Genomic DNA, 18,958 nt, shown 5'->3' with positions numbered 1-18,958 from the left:
ATCTCCCACACTATTAACCAACCATTGACCAGTCCTCCTGGCCCATTTTCCCAGGCCTTGGGTATTAGCATCATACTGTTTTCTTATATATATTTATTTGTGGGATTGTGTGTCCACTCAAGTAATCGATGATTAATGTGATGACAGTGATGATTTGTGTGATATATATCCCACAAATAAATGCATTCATTTTATATCTGTTCCTTTCCTTCTGACTCATTTTACTCAGCATGATACTCTCCAAGTCTATCCATTTATAGGTAATTTCATGACCTCATTTTTCCTTACGGTAGTGTAGTATTCCATTGTGTAGATGTACCATAGTTCCTTTATCCATATGCCTGTTCTCGGGCATTCAGGTTTTTCCAGCTTCTGGTTCTTGTGAATAGTTCTGCAATGAACACAGAAGTGCAGATGGTGTTTCTGCTGTGTGTCTTTAGACCCTCAGGATATATTCCCAGAAGTGGTATTGCTGGGTCAAATGTGAGATAAATTTCTAGTTTTTTTTGAGGAATGTCCATATTGTTTTCCAAAAAGGTTGGACCAGTCAGCATTCCCCTCAGCAATGAATGAGGGATATGAGACATTCTTGAGTGAAGAAGGCAAGCTACTGAGTCACTGTGGGGAGGGTCACACCTCAAAGTGCTGGGGGAGATCATGTAATGCCAGGACTGAACCTGCGACTGCTGGTTTAATGTGCTCCATTCAGCCCTCAGGCAGTTCCCTGATCAACTACAGAGAAGTTTCACTACAACATAGAAAACAGGACCCTTGATGTGGCAAGTAGCAGAGTAACTGCCCTAGTTAGTTCTCAAGTCTGTCAAGACAGATTCCTTTCTCCACAGCAAAGTGTGACTCCTCCACAATACAGTATTATGTGCAGCCACCCTAAACCAGGAGTATGTACCCCAAATTTTGCAACAAGTACAATAACAAGGAAAGGGAAGAAATTAGTTAATTTAATAATTACAATACAGGGACATCAATGTTCCTGAGTATTTTTAGATATATAAAACTAAATCATTTAAATATATAAAAAAAATCACTGTCACTGTCCTCTCGTTGTTCATCGATTTGCTCCAGCGGGCCCAGTAACATCTCCATTGTGACACTTGTTACTGTGTTTGGTATATCGAATATGTCAAGGGTAGCTTGCCAGGCTTTGCCGTGCAGGCGAGATACTCTCGGTAGCTGGCTGGGTTCTCTGAGAGGGTAGGAGAAATATATTAAAAAAAACTTTATTTTCATATACTCATTGTCTAAATTATTTTTAATTTTTTTAAATTTTTGGGTCACACCCGGCAATGCTCAGGGGTTACTCCTGGCTCTGCACTCAGGAATTACCCCTGGCGGTGTTCAGGAGACCATATGGGATGCTGGGAATCGAACCCGGATCGGCCGTGTGCAAGGCAAACGCCCTACCCACTGTGCTATCACTCCATCCCCATCATTGTCTATATTATTATCAAAACAAACGGAGTCCTACTCTATAATGGTTCTAAACTTGGGATTAAATAATTAACAATGGGGCCTGAGAGATAGTTCAGTGAGTTGGGTGCTTGTCTTGTACACAGCTGTCCTGGGTTCAATCCAGATCCCTGATTGGTCCCTGAGACCTGCTAGGAGTGACCCCTGAGTAGTGATCCAGGAATAAGCCCTGAGCACCACCAGTATGGCCCAAACCTCCCCCACCTGCAATCCCATGAATACAAAACAAAAAACAAAACAGACGACATCTGCTGGGATATGAGCACAGAAGAAATAAAGTAGGTGAGGATGACGTAGGCAAGAGGCTCAATTTAACAATTTAAAACAGGATGACAGAGAAGACCAAACTGAAAAGATGACACATGTAAATAGATCTGACCAGGCTATGCAAGTGTTCAGGAGAATGTTCCAGACAGAGAGAACAATATTTTGAAGGCTCCAGGTGCTTGGTGGAACAGCGGGAAGGTCAGTTTTTGAGTCATCTCTGTATCCAGCTCCTTGTCCTTTCAACCCATTTAGTTTTTTCTTATTTATTGTTTTAGGATTACCCTGGGCTGTGCTCAGGTCTTACTCCTAGTTATGTGCTCAGGGATCACTCCTAGTGGGGTTCTGGGACCAGATATAATATAGGGGACTGAACAGGATCAACCACATTCATAAAAAGGGCCTTAACCATTGTGTTACCTTTCCGGCCCCACACCATTATTTTAATTCAATGATAGCTGCCACAATTAGCTTTGTGCAGAGGAAAGAGTCAGCAGGATCTCTTACTTTTTGGTGTGTATGTTACAACCACAGAGGCAACCAGAAGTAGTTAATGGAGCCAGATGCTCTGAGCAATAGGGGACAACAGAGGTGCCAAATGCACCTCTCCTCTGCTCCCCACTGCCTCCCCGCCCCACACTGGTTTTCCTCTTTTACCCCTTCAGTCCCCGCTCCTGCTTGCTGCCATCAGCCCCCCACCCCCACAATAAACTGCTAATGCATAATCCCTGGCATCAGATTTTCCTTTCTGAGCAAGGCCCAGGCTATGACAGCAGCTTCCTGATGTGGGGGCCTAGCTTCCATATTAGCATGAGCTCCTGCTGCCCAGAAGATGGTCACAGCCTTTGCTCCAGGGCTTGTGGGAGGAAGCCCAGGAGGTGCAGACACAGAGTTTACTAAGATTCCCGTGGAGTTCCTGAAGGAGCTGCAAGGGTGGCTGCTAAAACCACTGCAGAGGCTAATGTGGGCAGTGGAGTGATGAGGATGACACAAAGAGCTGGCTGTCGTTAGCATCTTTAAGTCACTGGAAAAGTACAGGGGACAATGACAGGTGGGTGTGAGCCATCAAATCCTTGTGGGGGGGGGGTTCAGAGGGGTTCAGAGGGCCTCTCTGACAGGGTTCAAATGGACACTGATATGTCTCCTGCAAACATAGGGGGTGAGCTCGGGTCAGCCCAGGACTTCACTTCCAGAGCAGTAAAGCCACAGGGCAGGAGAGACAGAACCAGGGTCAGGTCCTCGCTTTCCTGACTGCTGACCAGGTTCATTACCCAGCACTGTGTATCATTCCCTAACATGCCAGAGGTCATTCCTGAACACAGAGCCAGGACCAGCTCCTGAGCATCCCTGGGTGAGGTCCTTAAGCAAAACAAACTAGAATAGTAAAGCTACAAAGGCCTCTTTGTTCTCCCTATTTTTTTCAAACAGTGTGGTTTGAAATTTTCTGCTTATTTTGGGGCTACACCCAGCTGTGCTGAAGGCTGCCTCCTGGCTCTGTGCTCAGAGGACAGAGGCACTCTCAGAAGATTGGACTTTCAGTCGATAGGATGGAGATGCCAGGACTGTCCCGGCAGAGGTCTGGGAAGTCAGATACAAAGCTTAGGAATCACTCCTGGCGGGGCTTTCATTCTGCCTCATGCAAGGGAGGCACCCTCCCTACTGCACTGTCTCTCCAGCCCCACGCATTCTACTCTTAGGGCCTCAACATCCCAAAGCTAGGCATGGGGGCTCCAGAAAAGCAAAGGACCCAGAGACTCGAGGGTGGGAGCTTTAAGGGGTGATGAGTCTGACATTTTGAAATCCCTCAAGTTCTCTGAACTCTCTGGGTTGGTGAGAACATCTACCCCTTTGCCCAAGGTGAAAGGCTGCTGCACATTCAAAGAACCTGAAAAATGCCTCGAGAAGGCAGGTGCTCTGAGGATTCTGCCCTGCAACTCTCTGTTCCAGGTAGTGCCACTAGGCTGAGAGGCTGAGGTTTGCTGCAGTGCCTGAGTGGGAGTGTGAGGTTCTTGTTCCAAGAGTAAATACACTCCAAGTAATCACAAGACCAGGTGCCCAGGTACCAGCATGGATCTGGAGAGCACTGGACCAAGGCAGTCATGACACACGGGGCCAGGGTCGCACCAATAAGGGGCCACTGGTGCATGACCTGGAACTAACTCCTGACCAGGACAGCCAGATGGTCTTTCCTCTGAGGCATCACGGTCTTTCTCTGATACCACAGACTGTCTCTGGAACTCTATCCCAGAGATCTGGAAAGTAAGATGCAAATATTAATAGATTAGATGTATTATGTAGAGTTGTCCAACCCACTGTGTGAAGTCTGGAGGACACTTTTTCCTGTAGAGCATTAATAGGGATGCAAGGAAGGGGTCACGGCACCTCGGAGGAACTGTAGGGTGGCTGTTCTCTGTAGGCTGTGGGGACAGGTTTCTCCCCGAGGGATGGAGATGCCACCACAGCTCTCTGGTTCTGGTCCCAAGTACTGACTGAGGTGAGTTGCATAGAAGCACCACTATGGAAAGCAAAACCATAATTCCAGTTACCCAGAAATCAATGCTGATGCCCATACAGAAACTCCCCATGAAATCCTTACTAAAGGTAAAAGGTAAAGTAGAAGGACTCCAGAATGGCTATGAGGTGGTTAGCAGACGTTGACGTCAGCTGTCGGAATGGAAAACTGCAGCTCCCTGTTTCCTCATTTGAGTCAGCTTATAGATCAAAGTGCTACTGACTGAGTCACCTTGGTGAAGAATCCGCATGCCTGCCTCCTACAAGCATTCCCAGATCCTTTTCCAAGGAGATGTGTGGCCATTTACCAGAGTGACTTGGAAAAGGGAAATACTTTGGCCTTTCCAGGGTGGTGGCTATAATGTCTGAACCAGCACGGATGGCTGAGGTCCTCAAATGCCATCATGATCCCAGGTGAAATTAATGCGTTCCAATGAATCTATTCTTGATACAGTTCCTCTACTCCAAAAAGGAAAATCAGGGGGCTGGAGTGATAGCACAGCGGGTAGGGTGTTTGCCTTGCACGCAGCCGACCCGGGTTCGATTCCCAGCATCCCATATGGTCCCCCGAGCACCGCCAGGAGTAATTCCTGAGTGCATGAGCCAGGAATGAGCCAGGAATAACCCCTCTGCATCACCAGGTATGACCCAAAAAGCAAAAAAAAAAAAAAAAAAGGAAAATTAGGATGACTTACACTTAACAGCTAACAAATATGGGCTCCATAATTTGTGGAGTATGCACAAATATGAAAGAAAGAGCAAATAAAATCCTAAAATTATTATATACATGATCCAACACAGCTGTGAATAAAACTAGTAAATCAGAGTCAAAAACACATCTCACAAATAATTGCTAAGATCAGAAACACAGAGCCTTATAATAAATGCAGGGGTTGTGGTCTCTATTAGATCCTTATTCAGTTTACCTGGACAAATACTTTGCACTCAATCAAATTGTAGCTCCATTGACTATGTTTGGTCACATGTGATGTCTCTCCTAAAATAGGCATATTCTCCAGTGTCAGCTACTTGAAAGACAAGTGCCTTAACCCTTGTACTATTTCTCTAGTCCCCAGGAGAGATTCGTTTTAGTGGTGGTGGTGGAGGGGGGAGGAATATAGAGATTGAAGCATAAAGGGCAAGGTAGTTTTTTGTGCTTACTTTTTTCCCCTTTACATTCTTCTGTAATTGTAGGGGTTTCCCCCTCTACATAAGCATGCACAGCTATTAGGCAAAGGATTTTAAAGTGATTTATCTATATTGTAAAAGATAAGAGATTTTGAAGTCTATTTCTCAGAGCTAATTAAAATTTCAGCTTTGAGGAGAAGAGAAAAGCTATTTTATCATTTTATTTTGGAGGCTTGGAGGCCACACCCAATGGTGCTCAGGGCTTACTCCTGGCTCTGTGCTCAGGGACCAATCCTGGTGGTGCTGTGGAATCATATGCTATACAGGGGATTGAACTGGCGCTAGCTGCAAGCATCTAAACCCTGGTATTATTAATTTTTACGGCCTGCTGTTTTCATTATCAAAGGAAGCGATATAGATTATTGCCAAGTGAAGCCTAGAGAAAAATATTCTTGTGGTGGTGTTGAGGAATCATTCTTGAGCACTCTCTGGAGAACAGAAAAACTGCTTTGCTCCCACATTTTTTTATAACACCGAGAATCCTGTGGTGGTGCCCTGGCTAATGTTTTATTTGGGAAAGGACTATAGAAGAAAAGAGTGTTATGTGGGTGGGGATTCTGACAAATTTGGCATCCTTGGACTAATAACTAGAAAGGGTAGGAGCTTCCAAGTCTCAGGTTTGCTGCACTGAACACAGAAGGAGCAGAACGTGCTGGCTGGCCCTCTTGCCTGAGGCTAGATCACACTCCCTCTGGACAGCCCCAAAACCCAGCAGTGGCTAAGGATGGGCTCTGTGGATGCCTGATACTGACTAATAAAGTATTTGGAAAGCACTAGGAAAGAAGGAAGAGTGAAAAAACAAGATCAAAGTCAAAGTGAAAATGGACACAACTTACACTGAGTGTAGTGGCAGGCTAATAGTTATAAAGTCAATTATTTGTTTTGGTTTTTATGTATGGTTGATAGCATCAGTTGGTTGAGAAACTCTTACCTTTCAGAGTCTAACAAAAATACAGATGGGGTTCAAAGATTTTCTAACTGGGCAATTTTATCCAACCGTATTTTCACTGAGGTGCTTTTAAAAGTTAATAAGTAAACAAGAAGGTTAATAAGAAACAAGAAAATATGTCCTGTGAAAGCAAATTGGTATCCTAAAACATCAATCTTGCCAAATATACAGATGAATTAAACACTTACAAAAATTAAAGTGAAAGATATAACCTGGCCCATTAAAATTTTTTTTCCATTCCAGGGTTTGGAGAGATAGTAGAATGGATGGGTGCGTGCTTACCTAGTAAACGGCCCACCCAGGTTTGATCCCTGGCACCACATTTAATCCCCAAGCCCTCTACAAATGACCTTGGAGCACAGAGCTAGGAGTAAACCCTGAATACAGCTGGATGTGGTAAAAAACAATAAATAACAACCACAAACTTTTCTATTCCATATCAAAAGTACTACCTTCTACATGATTTGCCTGTTTCATAATAACCATGTAGTTATTACACATACATTTTATTTGTTGGAAATAAAGTAATTTCAGTGGCAAAAAAGCAATAATAAAACATCTTTTAAATCACTGTACATTATTAAATAAATCATTTATTCTGTCTATTCCTGCTCTGGAGTAATTTTATTTTCTAGGGTTTAAGGTGCAGTGGATACTGATGCCAATGGTATGTGCTTAATCTCCTTACAGACAGGGGTCTTTAAGAAGACAGAATGCAGCAAGCTGATTTCTGCATCTTTTGTTCTTGAAGTATTTGCCTGGCAGCTTTATTACTTAGGAGCCCACTACACAGCAGGAATATAATCTCTCTAGATAAATACATAGTTAGCTATGCCAAAAACATCTTCTGATAAACAAAACAGTCTGTTACTATTTGCAGTTAGTATGTTATCTTGTAAAAATAAAATTAACAGGTCTCCACTTGTTGAATAAACGAAGAGAGGATGATAAGGAGGATTTGTTTGGTTTCTATCCTTGTGGGCAGGGAATGCTCGGCTTTGTCTTCCCTGCTATTGACAACCAGTTTCCATAAACTCCCAACATCTATGTAGCAGTAATGAACACTGAAGGGCCTGACTAGCCAAAGTCTAGAGACTGCATGCTTATAATGAAAGCTATATGATACAAAGGTTTAAGAATAAGTAAATAGCCAGACATTGTCTGCAGACATGTTGGTTGAGCTAGAATGGTGATTCAAATTTTTTCCAAATGCTTATTTTTAGTGTCTATGCCAAATAATTTACACGCAAGACAAAATGATCACAAGCTTCATAAAATCCAAAGCAGAAGAATCTAAGTTAAATGTACAGAGGTACGTCAACTATTTCTAAAATCAAGACCAAGCATCTGCATATAAAAAATCATAATGATTAAAATTTCCTAGGTTTAATTTCCTCCCTTAAAAATGTTTAGAGTTTTATACTGAACAAAATGGATAAAAGAGATACAAATGTATTTGTGCAAATTAACTGAAACAATAGTATGGCTTAAAAGTCATCAGTTACTTCTTCAGCATCATCCTATATGAGCCCACAAGTCATTATTATGCCTTGGTGTTATTCTTCATGATTACATTTTAAAAAAATTATTCGTCAGAATTTTAAAGTCTGCTTTTACTGTCACTGAAATAATCCAGGGCTCCTTGGAAAAAGAAAAGTTTGAAAAACTGGGATAGGACGAGACAAGGTCATCTTGTTGTACCACACAATAAAGCGCTCAAGAAATGACAGACTTACATCATGAGCTGGATTCAAAGAGTCGCGAGTGGCCAAACCCATATAAGATGAGAAATATAGAGAAGAATAAAGATCCTCAGCACCCTGGTGCCTGAGTAGCATTGCTACACCTGTGCACCCACCCATCAGGTTCTGCATAGCTAGCCAAGTATTACCCTGAGGGGTCCCGAGGATCTAAAACACAACTGTGGAGGCCATCCCATTTTTTAAAAATGACTTTAATGGTTTGCAACAAGCTGAATAAAAAAATTTACAAGTTCGGGGCTGGAATGATAGCACAGAGGGTAGGGCATTTGCCTTGCATAGGGCCAACTCGGGTTCAATTCCCAGCATCCCATATGGTCTCCTGAGCACTGCCAGGGGCAATTCCTGAGTGCATGAGCCAGGAGTGTGCGTGAGCCAGGAGTAATCTCTGTGCATCACCAGGTGTGACCCAAAAACCAAAAACAAAAAAAATTTTACAAATTCGAGATAGAGAGATACTGCTGTGGGTAGGTTATTTTGTCTTGCATGTGTCCAACCCAGGTTCAATCCCTAGCATCTCCTATGGTTCCTTGAGTGCCATCAGAAGTGATCCCTGAGCTCAAAGCCAGGAGAAAATCCTGAGCACAGCTGGGCCTGGCGCAAACCCACAACCCACAAATCCAAAGAGATACTGAAAAGTGTATTGGTGAAAAATGAAGAATAATTCTAACATAACTGATATGAAGAAGGATAAGTGAGTAAAAGCTATTGGAGGGGCTGGAGCAATAGCACAGTGGGTAGGGCGTTTGCCTTGCATGCGGCCGACACGGGTTCAATTCCCAGCATTCCATGTGGTCCCCTGAGCACTGCCAGGGGTGATTCCTGAACCAGGAGTAACCCCTGTGCATCGCCAGGTATGATCCAAAAAGCAAAAAAAAAAGCTATTGGAAAAAAGGCAGTCAGTGTGTCAGTGTTTTGAAGTATCACATCACAGATTACGTATTAATCATGAAAGAGAAAGTGTTTCTTTATAGTTGGAAATGTGCTAGGTCCATTTTAACCAAGAGATTAGAACTGAGAGAACTGGGTCTGGAGTGATAGTACAATGGGTAGGACACTTGCCTTGCATGTGGCCAACCCAGGTTCAATATCCAGCATTCCATATGGTCTTCCAAGAACCTTCATGAATAATTCCTGATTGCAAAGACAGGAGTAAATTCTGTGCAGTGCAGGGTATGGCCCCCAAACAAAAAGTAAATAAATAAATACAACTGAGAGAATCAACTAAAGCTGGTATCATGTGTTGCCTGATGACAACCAATGTGATGGATCCAACATCACCCACATATCCTTGCTGAAATCATTTCCTGTGTATTAAATCCAATCACATGGAGATAGTCAGAGTATCTATTCAGCAGATAGATTCTGCACATAGTTGGCCTAGACTTCAGATTCTTGACTGTGTAAATCATACTGTAGTTATTTATAGAACTGTAGAAATGTCTTTGTAGTAGGAGATTCATGTGCAGAATTAGGAAACAATTCAGTCAAAAATAATTTTGTATGTGTACGTGTGTGTTTGTAAGACAGAGAGAGTGAGAAACAGAGAGAGAAATGATGCAGAATTTTGGAAATTGATCTATGGACCTAGTTAAGAGTATGTCAATGCAGTATTTCAAATTTCTTTTTTTGTTTTTGTTAAATTTCTATTGTTGTTTTTAGGCTGGAGTGATGGCACAGCGGGTAGGGCATTTGCCTTGCACTTGGTCGACCTGGGTTCGATTCCTCCATCCCTTTCGGGGAGCCAGGCAAGTCACTGAGAGGATCCCACCCACACGGCAGAGCCTGGCAAGTTCACATGGCATATTTGATATGCCAAAAACAGTAACAAGTCTCACAATGGAGACGTTACTGGTGCCCACTTGAGCAACTCGATGAACAATGGGATGACAGTGCTACAGTGCTACAGTTTTTGGGCCTACCTGGTGGTGCTCAGGAACCATATGAGGTGCCAGGGATTGAACCTGGGTCAGCAGAGAGCAACTCAATACCCTACTTGTACTACTGCTTTTTAAAAGAGACTTTTCAAAAAAGACTGAAAATCCAGAATCCCGGCTTGCAGTCTTGAAGCTGAGCAGCAGCCCCCACTATGTGAAAAGTGAGGTTAGCCCTGGTCTCCCCCTCTTCATCCTGCCTACTTTGAGTCTCTTTCACTCATTCATGATTCCTCTGTCATGATAATCAATGTGTGCCCAAAGACTTTGAGTTTGTGATCTGCTTAAGCCACTACAGAGCAACAAAACATAGCTAAAACAATTTGTACAAATAGGTTTCTACTACATTTCAAAAAGCCAATGAACAATTTTTGAAGAGAAGGAACTTAGAAATGATAGCAACAAGTAGCAACAGTATGACCTTTTCAGAGATATCCTAGGATTTCCCGTTGAGAATTTTATTGAGTTCGGAAATAATTTTCAACAAATATTGGAGAAATACCTCTTCAACTAAGCTTAGGAAAGCAGAAGACTTTACAGAGTATGACATTCAGTCCAGAGATACTGTACGGGGATTACGGTGATTTCCTTGCATGTGACCAACCCCAGTTCCAATTCCAAGAATCATATGGTGCCCTGAGAACTGCCAGAGATCTCTCATGAGCACAGAGCCAGGACTAAGCTCTGAGTACTGTCAGTTGTGGCCTCAATTACATACTCTCCTACCAAGTAAGTGAAACTTAAAAGTCTGAGTGCTCTAGATATGCGAGCTCAGGAGCATTTATTTTCCTAACATGCTGGTTGCAGTTAGAGGACTGGGCACCTGGCATAGAGCACAGTGGACTAAGCCGTAATGTTCTGGATAAGAGAGAGCCCCATGGACTGCAGAGATTCTCCAGCAGGCACAGAACTTGCCTTGCATGCAACCAACCAGAATTCAACCTCTGGTACCCTCAGGTGGTTTCTGGAGAACCATCAGGAGTGATCCCAATACAGAGCCAGGAGTAAGCCCTGAGCCCTTCCAGGTGAACCCCGCAGCCACACCTCCCTCAGTCCTTCATCTTTCCTAGCTGCAAATGTGCCCACAATACACTTCTGACCCATAATTCACTATACTCTCATCCCTCAACACCCAGGGATTTTTCTTTTCCTTTTTTCTATATTTTCCTTCAAAGGAGTCTTTTTCTTTTCTTTTCTTTTCTTTTTTTTTAGATTTTTATTAGTGAAACACCATGAGGTACAGTTGTAGATTTACAAATTTTTGTGCTTGGGTTTCAGTTATACAATGATCAAATACCCATCCCTCCTCAAGTGCCCATTCTCCACCACCACTGATCCCAGTATCCCTCCCACCCCCCATCACCCCCATCCCACCCTGCCTCTGTGGCAGGGCATTCCCCTCAAAGGAGTCTTAACATTGTTCCTAAATACCTCCCAGTGAAACTTTAATGTCATATATATTATATATCTGCATATGTACTATGTTTCTATCTATACTCATATAATACAATGTTAAACTTTGTGGAGAAGATATAGTACAGGAATTAGGGCACTGGTCTTGCATGTAGCCAACCCCTCTGTTTGATCCTTTGCTCCCAAGTACTGCCATAAGTGATTTCTGAGTACAGAACCAGGAGTAGCTCCTGATCACCATTGGTTATGCCCTGCCCTCCACCAAAGAAAGGGTTAGAAATTTTTACACTCCTCCCAAGAACTAATTTTTACCTTCTTGAGGGTGGTTATCACTCTCATTAGGAATTCCCATGGTTTATTGTAATGTTCCTAGTAAAATTTTAAGTGATCATTTCCTCCATGCTTGTTCTCATTATCATCACTTTTTTTACCTTCAAAATAACCTACATGATTATTAAATTGGAGTTGAAAAGAACTGCTACTTCCAAGAGAATCTGCATCCAAGTTTCCATGTAAATATGAGTCTAGCAGCTAGAGCAAGGTGAATCCTGAGGGCCAGCCCCTGGGAGTCCTCACTGTGGTGTCTGGCATAATGGATGGTTCCAAAGTGACATGTACACATAAGAATGTAGACATGGGGGAAAGAGCGCTGGGTCTTCATGTCAGCCTATAAACCATGGGAAATTATCAACTATCTGTGAAATGGGCCAATAATTTTGAGTTGTTTAGGCTGATGCCAGGCTGTTCTATACACACTTGGGAACCCATATGACATTTTACCCAAGCCTCAAGTCACTAAATTACAATATGTGATTATTTCTCCTTGGTTGTCTCATTTTACATGTCTTCTGGAGAGACAGTTGTCACAGACAAGGTCTCAGCATGGTGAAAGCCCTTATGTAGGTTTCGTCTATTCTTGGGCCTGCAGTACCATCTTCCATCCTCGTGGGGGCACTGTCCAGTTCTTCACCTCCAGCTCCTCTGGGAGCAGCTGCTCTTTCTACAATTGTCGGCTGGAATTCTTTACTTTCTCTTCCAACAATTTTACCATTTTCATCCTCTGGTCTCCTTAGATTCACTTCTCAACATATCTAAACCAGAATTTTTGATTTTCTCTGCTCAATGTTGGGCCCAGGTCCCTCTCTATAATCAATGATTTCTCTGTACTTCCAGGTACTTGGGCCAAGAACTTTTTAAGTTTCTCTGAATTCCTGCCCCAACCATCTGCTTCCTTTTTGCTCTTTCTCCAGAATCAGTCTAGAATTTGACCACCTGCACCACCACCACTAGCCAAATCTGACCATCTTACACTTGGATCACTCTGACAACCTTCTACCTGGTGTTTCTGCTCACAGAACTTAAGCAACCAGGCCAGAGAGATAGTACAGCAAGTAGCTAGTCATACCATCCCTCAAGCACCTCCAGAAGTAATTCCTGAGCTCAAAGCCAGGAGTAATCCCTGAGCATCACCAAGTGTGCACCCCCACCCCCAATAAGTAACCAGTTGCCCCAAGAATGTAAGTCATGGCAAAGCATCAAAATCCTGCTCAACATCCCAAGGGCTCTGATCTCATTCAAAGTCAATTCCATCATGTTAACTGTGGCTGAAGAGGCCTTAGTATCTGACCTCCTTTCTTCTATAATTTCATTTCACTCTCTCTTCTTCACATACAATGATCTCTTTATTCCTTTAGGACACTCCAGAACATGCCTGCTTTGGGGGCTTTGTTCTTATGATTCCTTCTGTCTGGCACGCCTTTCCATGAAGAGCTAGAGCTTCATGAATCATCCTTCACATTTCCTTCTGTTGTTTTGGTTTTTTTCACAGTAGAATGTGTGTTGAGAAATAATTGCTCTGAGCTCAGGCAATACAGTATAATTTCATTACTGTCATAAAATCATACTTAATTTGGTCCCTAGGTGGAATATGAGCTGATGGAATTGAATTGGAATATGGTTTGTTTCTGTTTTTCTTTTTAAACATAACTTCATTATATATTGAATATATATAATTCAAAGTGAAAATATTAAGAGGTTGATGTCAGTAGGTCATCAGTGAATTATATTTAGTCTGGAAACAGTTTATTAGTACAGATTCTAAATGTGCCACCTCCAATGGCACCAAAAATGCTGTTTGAAAAGCATTTTCATTTTCAGAAAAACTCTTTGCTAAAAATATTAGCAAAATAGGTTTTTTTTTTATAATTGCTGTTGTTGCATTGCAGGGGCGGGGAGAGGGCAGAGGGGATATTTGGCAGTGCTTAGGGTTGGAGCCACACCAGGAGGTGCTGTGGGATCACATCAGGTTCGGGCATGGTTGGAACCTGGGGCCTCCTACATGCCCGGCATGTGCTCAACCAACTGAGTCACATCCTGTTCCCCTCAAATGAGCTTGCTTTTTTAAAATTTATTTTTTTACTGAATCACTGTGAGATACAGTTACAAAGCTTTTGTGATCAGGTTTCAGTCATACAATGTTCCAATACCCATCCCACCACCCAGTGTGCATTTCACACCACCAATATCCTTCATATCCCTCCTGCCATCCCCCCTTCTAGCCTGACTCTATGACAGGCGCTTTTCTTCTCTCTCTCTCTCTCTCTCTCTCTCTCTCTCTCTCTCTCTCTGTGTGTGTGTGTGTGTATCTGTTTCTCTCTGTCTCTTTCTCTGTCTGTCTCTCTCTCTTTCTATCTCTCTTACCTTTTGAGCATTATGGTACAGATACTGAGAGGCCATCATATTTGGTCCTTTACCCACTTTCAGCACACATCTCCCATCCAGAGTGATTCCTTCCAACCACCATCAAATAGACTTCTTGTCATTAATCGTTATCCTCAAAAGCATTTACCAATGGATAGTTTTATCTTCACATATCATACAACTTGGCTTTCAAACCAAGAATGGGAAGCACTAACAATGTGCTTCCATGAAAATTACTATTGACCACTGGAAAATTGACTTCTCTAGTGGTATCTGTGTAGCAAGAAAATGTTAAACTTCTACAAAAACTCCAAAAGCAATGAATAGGAGCTGCTTTTGTGAATGAGGCTGGTGGCATAAACACGCAGGTGCAGACCCCAGCCCTGGTACTACTTTCTGGCCTCTTCATCCAGGCCTTCCATACCTTTTTTACTTTGTTTACCCTCATAGGAGAAGTTAGGGAGCTCCTGTCCATTCACCAGCTTTAGCCCTTATACCTTCAGCCTCAGTTCTCCCAGTTCTTCATTTCTGATCTTAGCAGGGATTCAGAAAATTCCTACTTCTGTGGTAAGTATGCAAGGAACACCCAAGAGCTGAAACCCACCAAATACCCAGAGTTGCACTTGTCCCCCATTCCACAGAACCAACTGTGTTTCACTCAGAGTTTAGTCTCCCACCTACAGCTGCAGCTCAGGGGCAGTCAATGCCCTTGACTGGACCTCACTGGGTTGCTGTTCTCAGGGAACATATTATGTGGGCTTTAAACCCCAAAGAACATCTTCTGCCAACGGCAGCTGGGTGCTCACCATTCCTCAATGCAGGAAGTTCTAAGCCTCCCTCTGTGTGGAGCCCAGTTGCCATTCCCTTTCATTGATCTGTTATCACTAAGAAGGACCTTTGGTCAAGACTAGAGGTTACCGTGTCCCTCAGTATATTTCCACTTAGGTCCCTGTTCCTAGTACAGATGCTCTCCCTGAATGTCCTTGCACTCATTCCAGGACTTCTCAAAGAGTTCAAAGTCTAGCTCAGATGTGCCTCCAAATGCTTTGTTTTCATGATTCAACAAGCATTTTAAGGGTCTTGCCAAGAAGAGAACCTCAAGGTGAATGACACAGTTATCCAGGTGTGAACACGGAGCAGAAATTCACTTTAGTTCCCTCCCAAGAGCTAAGCACCTGAAGACAAGCTGTACAATTTCAAAAATATTGAATTCGGCATATCTGGGGTTCTATAAGTATTTATTGAGTAAGCAGAGAAAACAGGACTTCATTAACATAGCCTTAATCCATGTATTCAACAAATCCTTATAAAATATCCATTATGTGGCAGTACTATTATAGAATTCTGAAAAGTTAGGCCTTGAAAGGCCAAACTATTGATGATCTAGTTCCATCACCTTAAAAAGATCAAATACAACTGTACCTCATGGTGTTTCACTAATAAAAATTTTAAAAAAATAAGTAAAAAGATCAAATCCTTCTATACTTGTACACAGGATTTGAGTAGGTATAGCTTTGAAATCAGGTGCCTATGTACACAGTTCGATCAAATGAGTACATCACTATTTTTATCCAAGAGAGAACATGACTTCTTGATTTAAGGGTAATATCTACCTTTTTTAAGAGCTGAACTACACCTGTAAGCCTGAAAGGTGATCACAGATTAATCTTCACATCGAGAAAAAGAACAGCTTCACTAGAAACAACACTTTCATCCTCTCTCTGTCTCTCTCTCTCCCTCTACTTTTTCTCTTTCTGTATAGAAACACTTTGACATAAAATGATCATTTTTTTGTGAAGGTAGAGCATTTGGAACATTAATGGCAATGCTCAGATTTTATTCCTGTGTGTGCTGGGGATCAAACTGGGTTCAGCTATGTGCAAAGCAAATGCTTTGACTTCTGTGCTATGTTTCTGACCTCAGGAATCACCTTCTTTAGAAAAAACTTGAGAAGGTGAAAAGCACCCATCAGTCCAAGAAAAATGGAGCGAGCCTGTCCCTGGGTATTAAAGGGCAGAGTTGTCCAGATAGAGGGTGCAGACAGGTCCCAGGGAAACACTTCAGGGGTGCTTTGGAAGTGTCTTCTCAGAATAGAGAATGATATGCACATAAAAATCATCCTAAATCTGGGACTGGAACAATAGTACAGTGGGTTAGGCACTTGCCTTGCACATGGCCAACCAGATTCAATTACCAGCATCCTATATGGTTCCCGAGCTCTACCAGGAGTGATCCCGGAGCACAAAGCCAGAAACAATACCTGAGCCCCAAAACAAAACAAAAATCTTACGTGAGAAGGGTTTTCTATTATCTATCCATTTTAACTCTATCCCAAACCTGCCACTTCTCACTCAGAGTCCTTCTCCAGGACAGGACATTATAATGATCAGCTGCAGATGTGAAGATAAGGTGTAGCGAAACCCAGCTTCCCAGCAACTGAAGTCACGTGAATGATTCTCTTAATGAACTGAGAACATCAAAGAAGACATCCTGCAAACGTAAAGATACTGAAGGCTAGCAAACTGGGTTGTATTAAGTTACTCAGCTACCATGGTTGATGGTTCTTAAGGAGCCAAAGGAAGCTACTGGAAGGGGGACAGTGCTACAGACAAATGCCTTTCTCTACAGTTTCTAACTCATTCAATAACGGTGCCCAGACATGCCAGTGTGTATCTCTGAGGCCCAAAGTCAGTGAGGGAAACATGTAACCACATCTCAGGGTATTCATTTAACACAAGAAAACTCCTTAAATGGGAAATTCACTTTAAAGAAGCAATTACCTTGAGCATGCGAATTTCTCGCAGGGCAATTTTCTTTATGACAGGGTCCTCTTCTGATTCCAGAAACCGCTTGATGGCCACAATCTGGCCCGTGTCCCTGTTTCTACATTTGAAAACAACTCCATAAGAGCCTTCGCCAATTTTCCCAATTTTTTCATACTTCTCCATGCCAGAGGAATAAATCTTCTCAGAAGGGATCTTCACATAATTTGAAAAACTGGCCTGGAAACACCGGATGCGACTAGACTAGCCGGCAGGAGAGGCGCCCTCCACCGCAGGGTCTTCACCAAAGTCTAGAACAGAAGGGGCTGGTTGGAGAATTAGGAATGGACCCAAGGGCAGAGCCTCGCCCCTCTGCACAGGCTATTAGGCCACCCAGGGTGACAGCCTAGAGTTGGCAGCCTCGGGGCACCCCATTTCAATAGCCTGCAGGTTAACGTGTAACCAGTCATCCTAAAATGAGCAGGTGGTAAGACAATCCATCATTTTAGTGTTAGGTTCATCCTATCCAAGACACCTGAGCCGGCCGGAGGACGGGAGAGGCTCAGGGCTTCCCCGGTTCTAATTTCGGGTCTCATTTCCGTGAGCAAGAACGCACCACCCGGCTGCCCGCGGGGGGCGGCACGCCGCAGGCGGGAGGGGAGCTCAGGACCCTGGAGGGGCGCACTCCGGCCCCCGACCCCGGTGGGGTGCGCCGCTCTTGAGTGATCTCGGGCGCACCGGCAGCACCTCGCAGCCTCCAGCGCCCACGCCGCCCCGGCCCCGAGCACTTGCGGGGCAGCGTCCAGACGCCACCGCCTCCCACTGCCCCGGGGGCTCGTCCCCGCGCCACGTGCAGGCCCGGCTATGCCCAGGGGCCCAGCCCGCGCTCTTTCCCCGCCCGGGACTCACGGCGCCGCGGGCCCAGGCCTCTGCCCGCTCCGGCCTCGCCGACTCTCGCCCGCCACCCGCTCGCGATCCCTATGGGAACCGGCCCCAGCTTCGCCGGGCCTGGGCGGGGCCGCCGCGCCCCAGCTGCCCTCCCCGACCCGCCGGCCGCGGCCAGGCTGCGGGAAAGGGCCGGGTGCACGGCTCTGCGGCCTCGGAAAAGCTGTTTGACTGCGGGCTCGGGCCCTGCGCGGCTCCCGGGCCGAGGAGGGGGCCTGCAGGGTTGCAAACTCGCGCGGATGGAGGAACACGCAGGCTCCAGAGCACGCCGGCGCGAGCAACGCCCCCCCATCCGCCAACTGGCATTCCATAGCTGGTCCATGTCGCACCTCGTAGCAACTATATAAACGATTATATATCCCTGTACTTCCTGCTATACTGTGGACACCTGCAGGACTGCATCTGTGACCTAATCAGTGCTGTAGTATGCAATGGATGGATGGATGGATGGATGGATGGATGGATGGATGGATGGACAATGGATGGACAATGGATGGATGGATGGATGGATGGATGGATGGATGGATGGATTGGATGGATGGATGGATGGATGGATGGATGGACAAACAGATGGGTAGATAGATGGGCAGATGGGTGGGTGGATGGGTGGATGGAGAGACAGATGGGTACATGGATGGACAAATGAGTGGATGGATGGGTGGATGGATGGATGGATGGATGGGCAGATCAACAATGAGATATGAGAAAGAAAAAGAAGAAAGGAGAGGTAGGACAGTTGAAATGGACAACCCTGATTTTCCTCCCGAGTGTAGGGTGGGAGAGGGCAGGCTACCTCAGCCTTGACATTCATTATAGCCCAGAACTTCTGACCTGGCAGATGCAGGCTCAGCCCACTTTCAGTTCTTTGCCATTGTTCTCATCAACTCCTAGTCACTCAAGGTCAGAGCACAGTGATGTGAAAGTGTGCCCATGGGGAAAACATGAAACAAGGTAATTTCTCCTAAGCTGACCACCTCAATGTTGTCATCTATCCCTTTCCATGGGCTCTGCACGCAGTTGGGTGCTTGCAGTGCCTGAGGAGAG

The 18,958-nt window shown here is 44.3% G+C and overlaps 1 protein-coding gene across 1 annotated transcript in view; it reads right to left on the bottom strand.

Moving 5' to 3' along the window:
- Window positions 1-18,143, bottom strand: part of CDKL1 (cyclin dependent kinase like 1) — a 63,632-nt gene extending 45,489 nt beyond the window's left edge. Inside the window, exons 1-2 of the mRNA XM_056134297.1 lie at window positions 17,879-18,143; window positions 16,988-17,280 (exon numbers count right to left, since the gene is read on the bottom strand). Coding sequence (XP_055990272.1) covers window positions 16,988-17,155 — 168 coding nt within the window. The 5' untranslated portion in view covers window positions 17,156-17,280; window positions 17,879-18,143. The remainder of the gene's footprint in view (window positions 1-16,987; window positions 17,281-17,878) is intronic.
- Between the last annotated feature and the right edge of the window lie 815 nt (window positions 18,144-18,958).

The sequence above is a fragment of the Sorex fumeus genome, unplaced genomic scaffold (genome assembly GCF_029834395.1).
Source record: "Sorex fumeus unplaced genomic scaffold, SorFum_2.1 ptg000098l, whole genome shotgun sequence".
Classification (NCBI taxonomy): domain Eukaryota; kingdom Metazoa; phylum Chordata; class Mammalia; order Eulipotyphla; family Soricidae; genus Sorex; species Sorex fumeus.
Note: the sequence above shows the minus strand (reverse complement) of the source record. Positions and strands in the feature narration are given on the sequence as shown.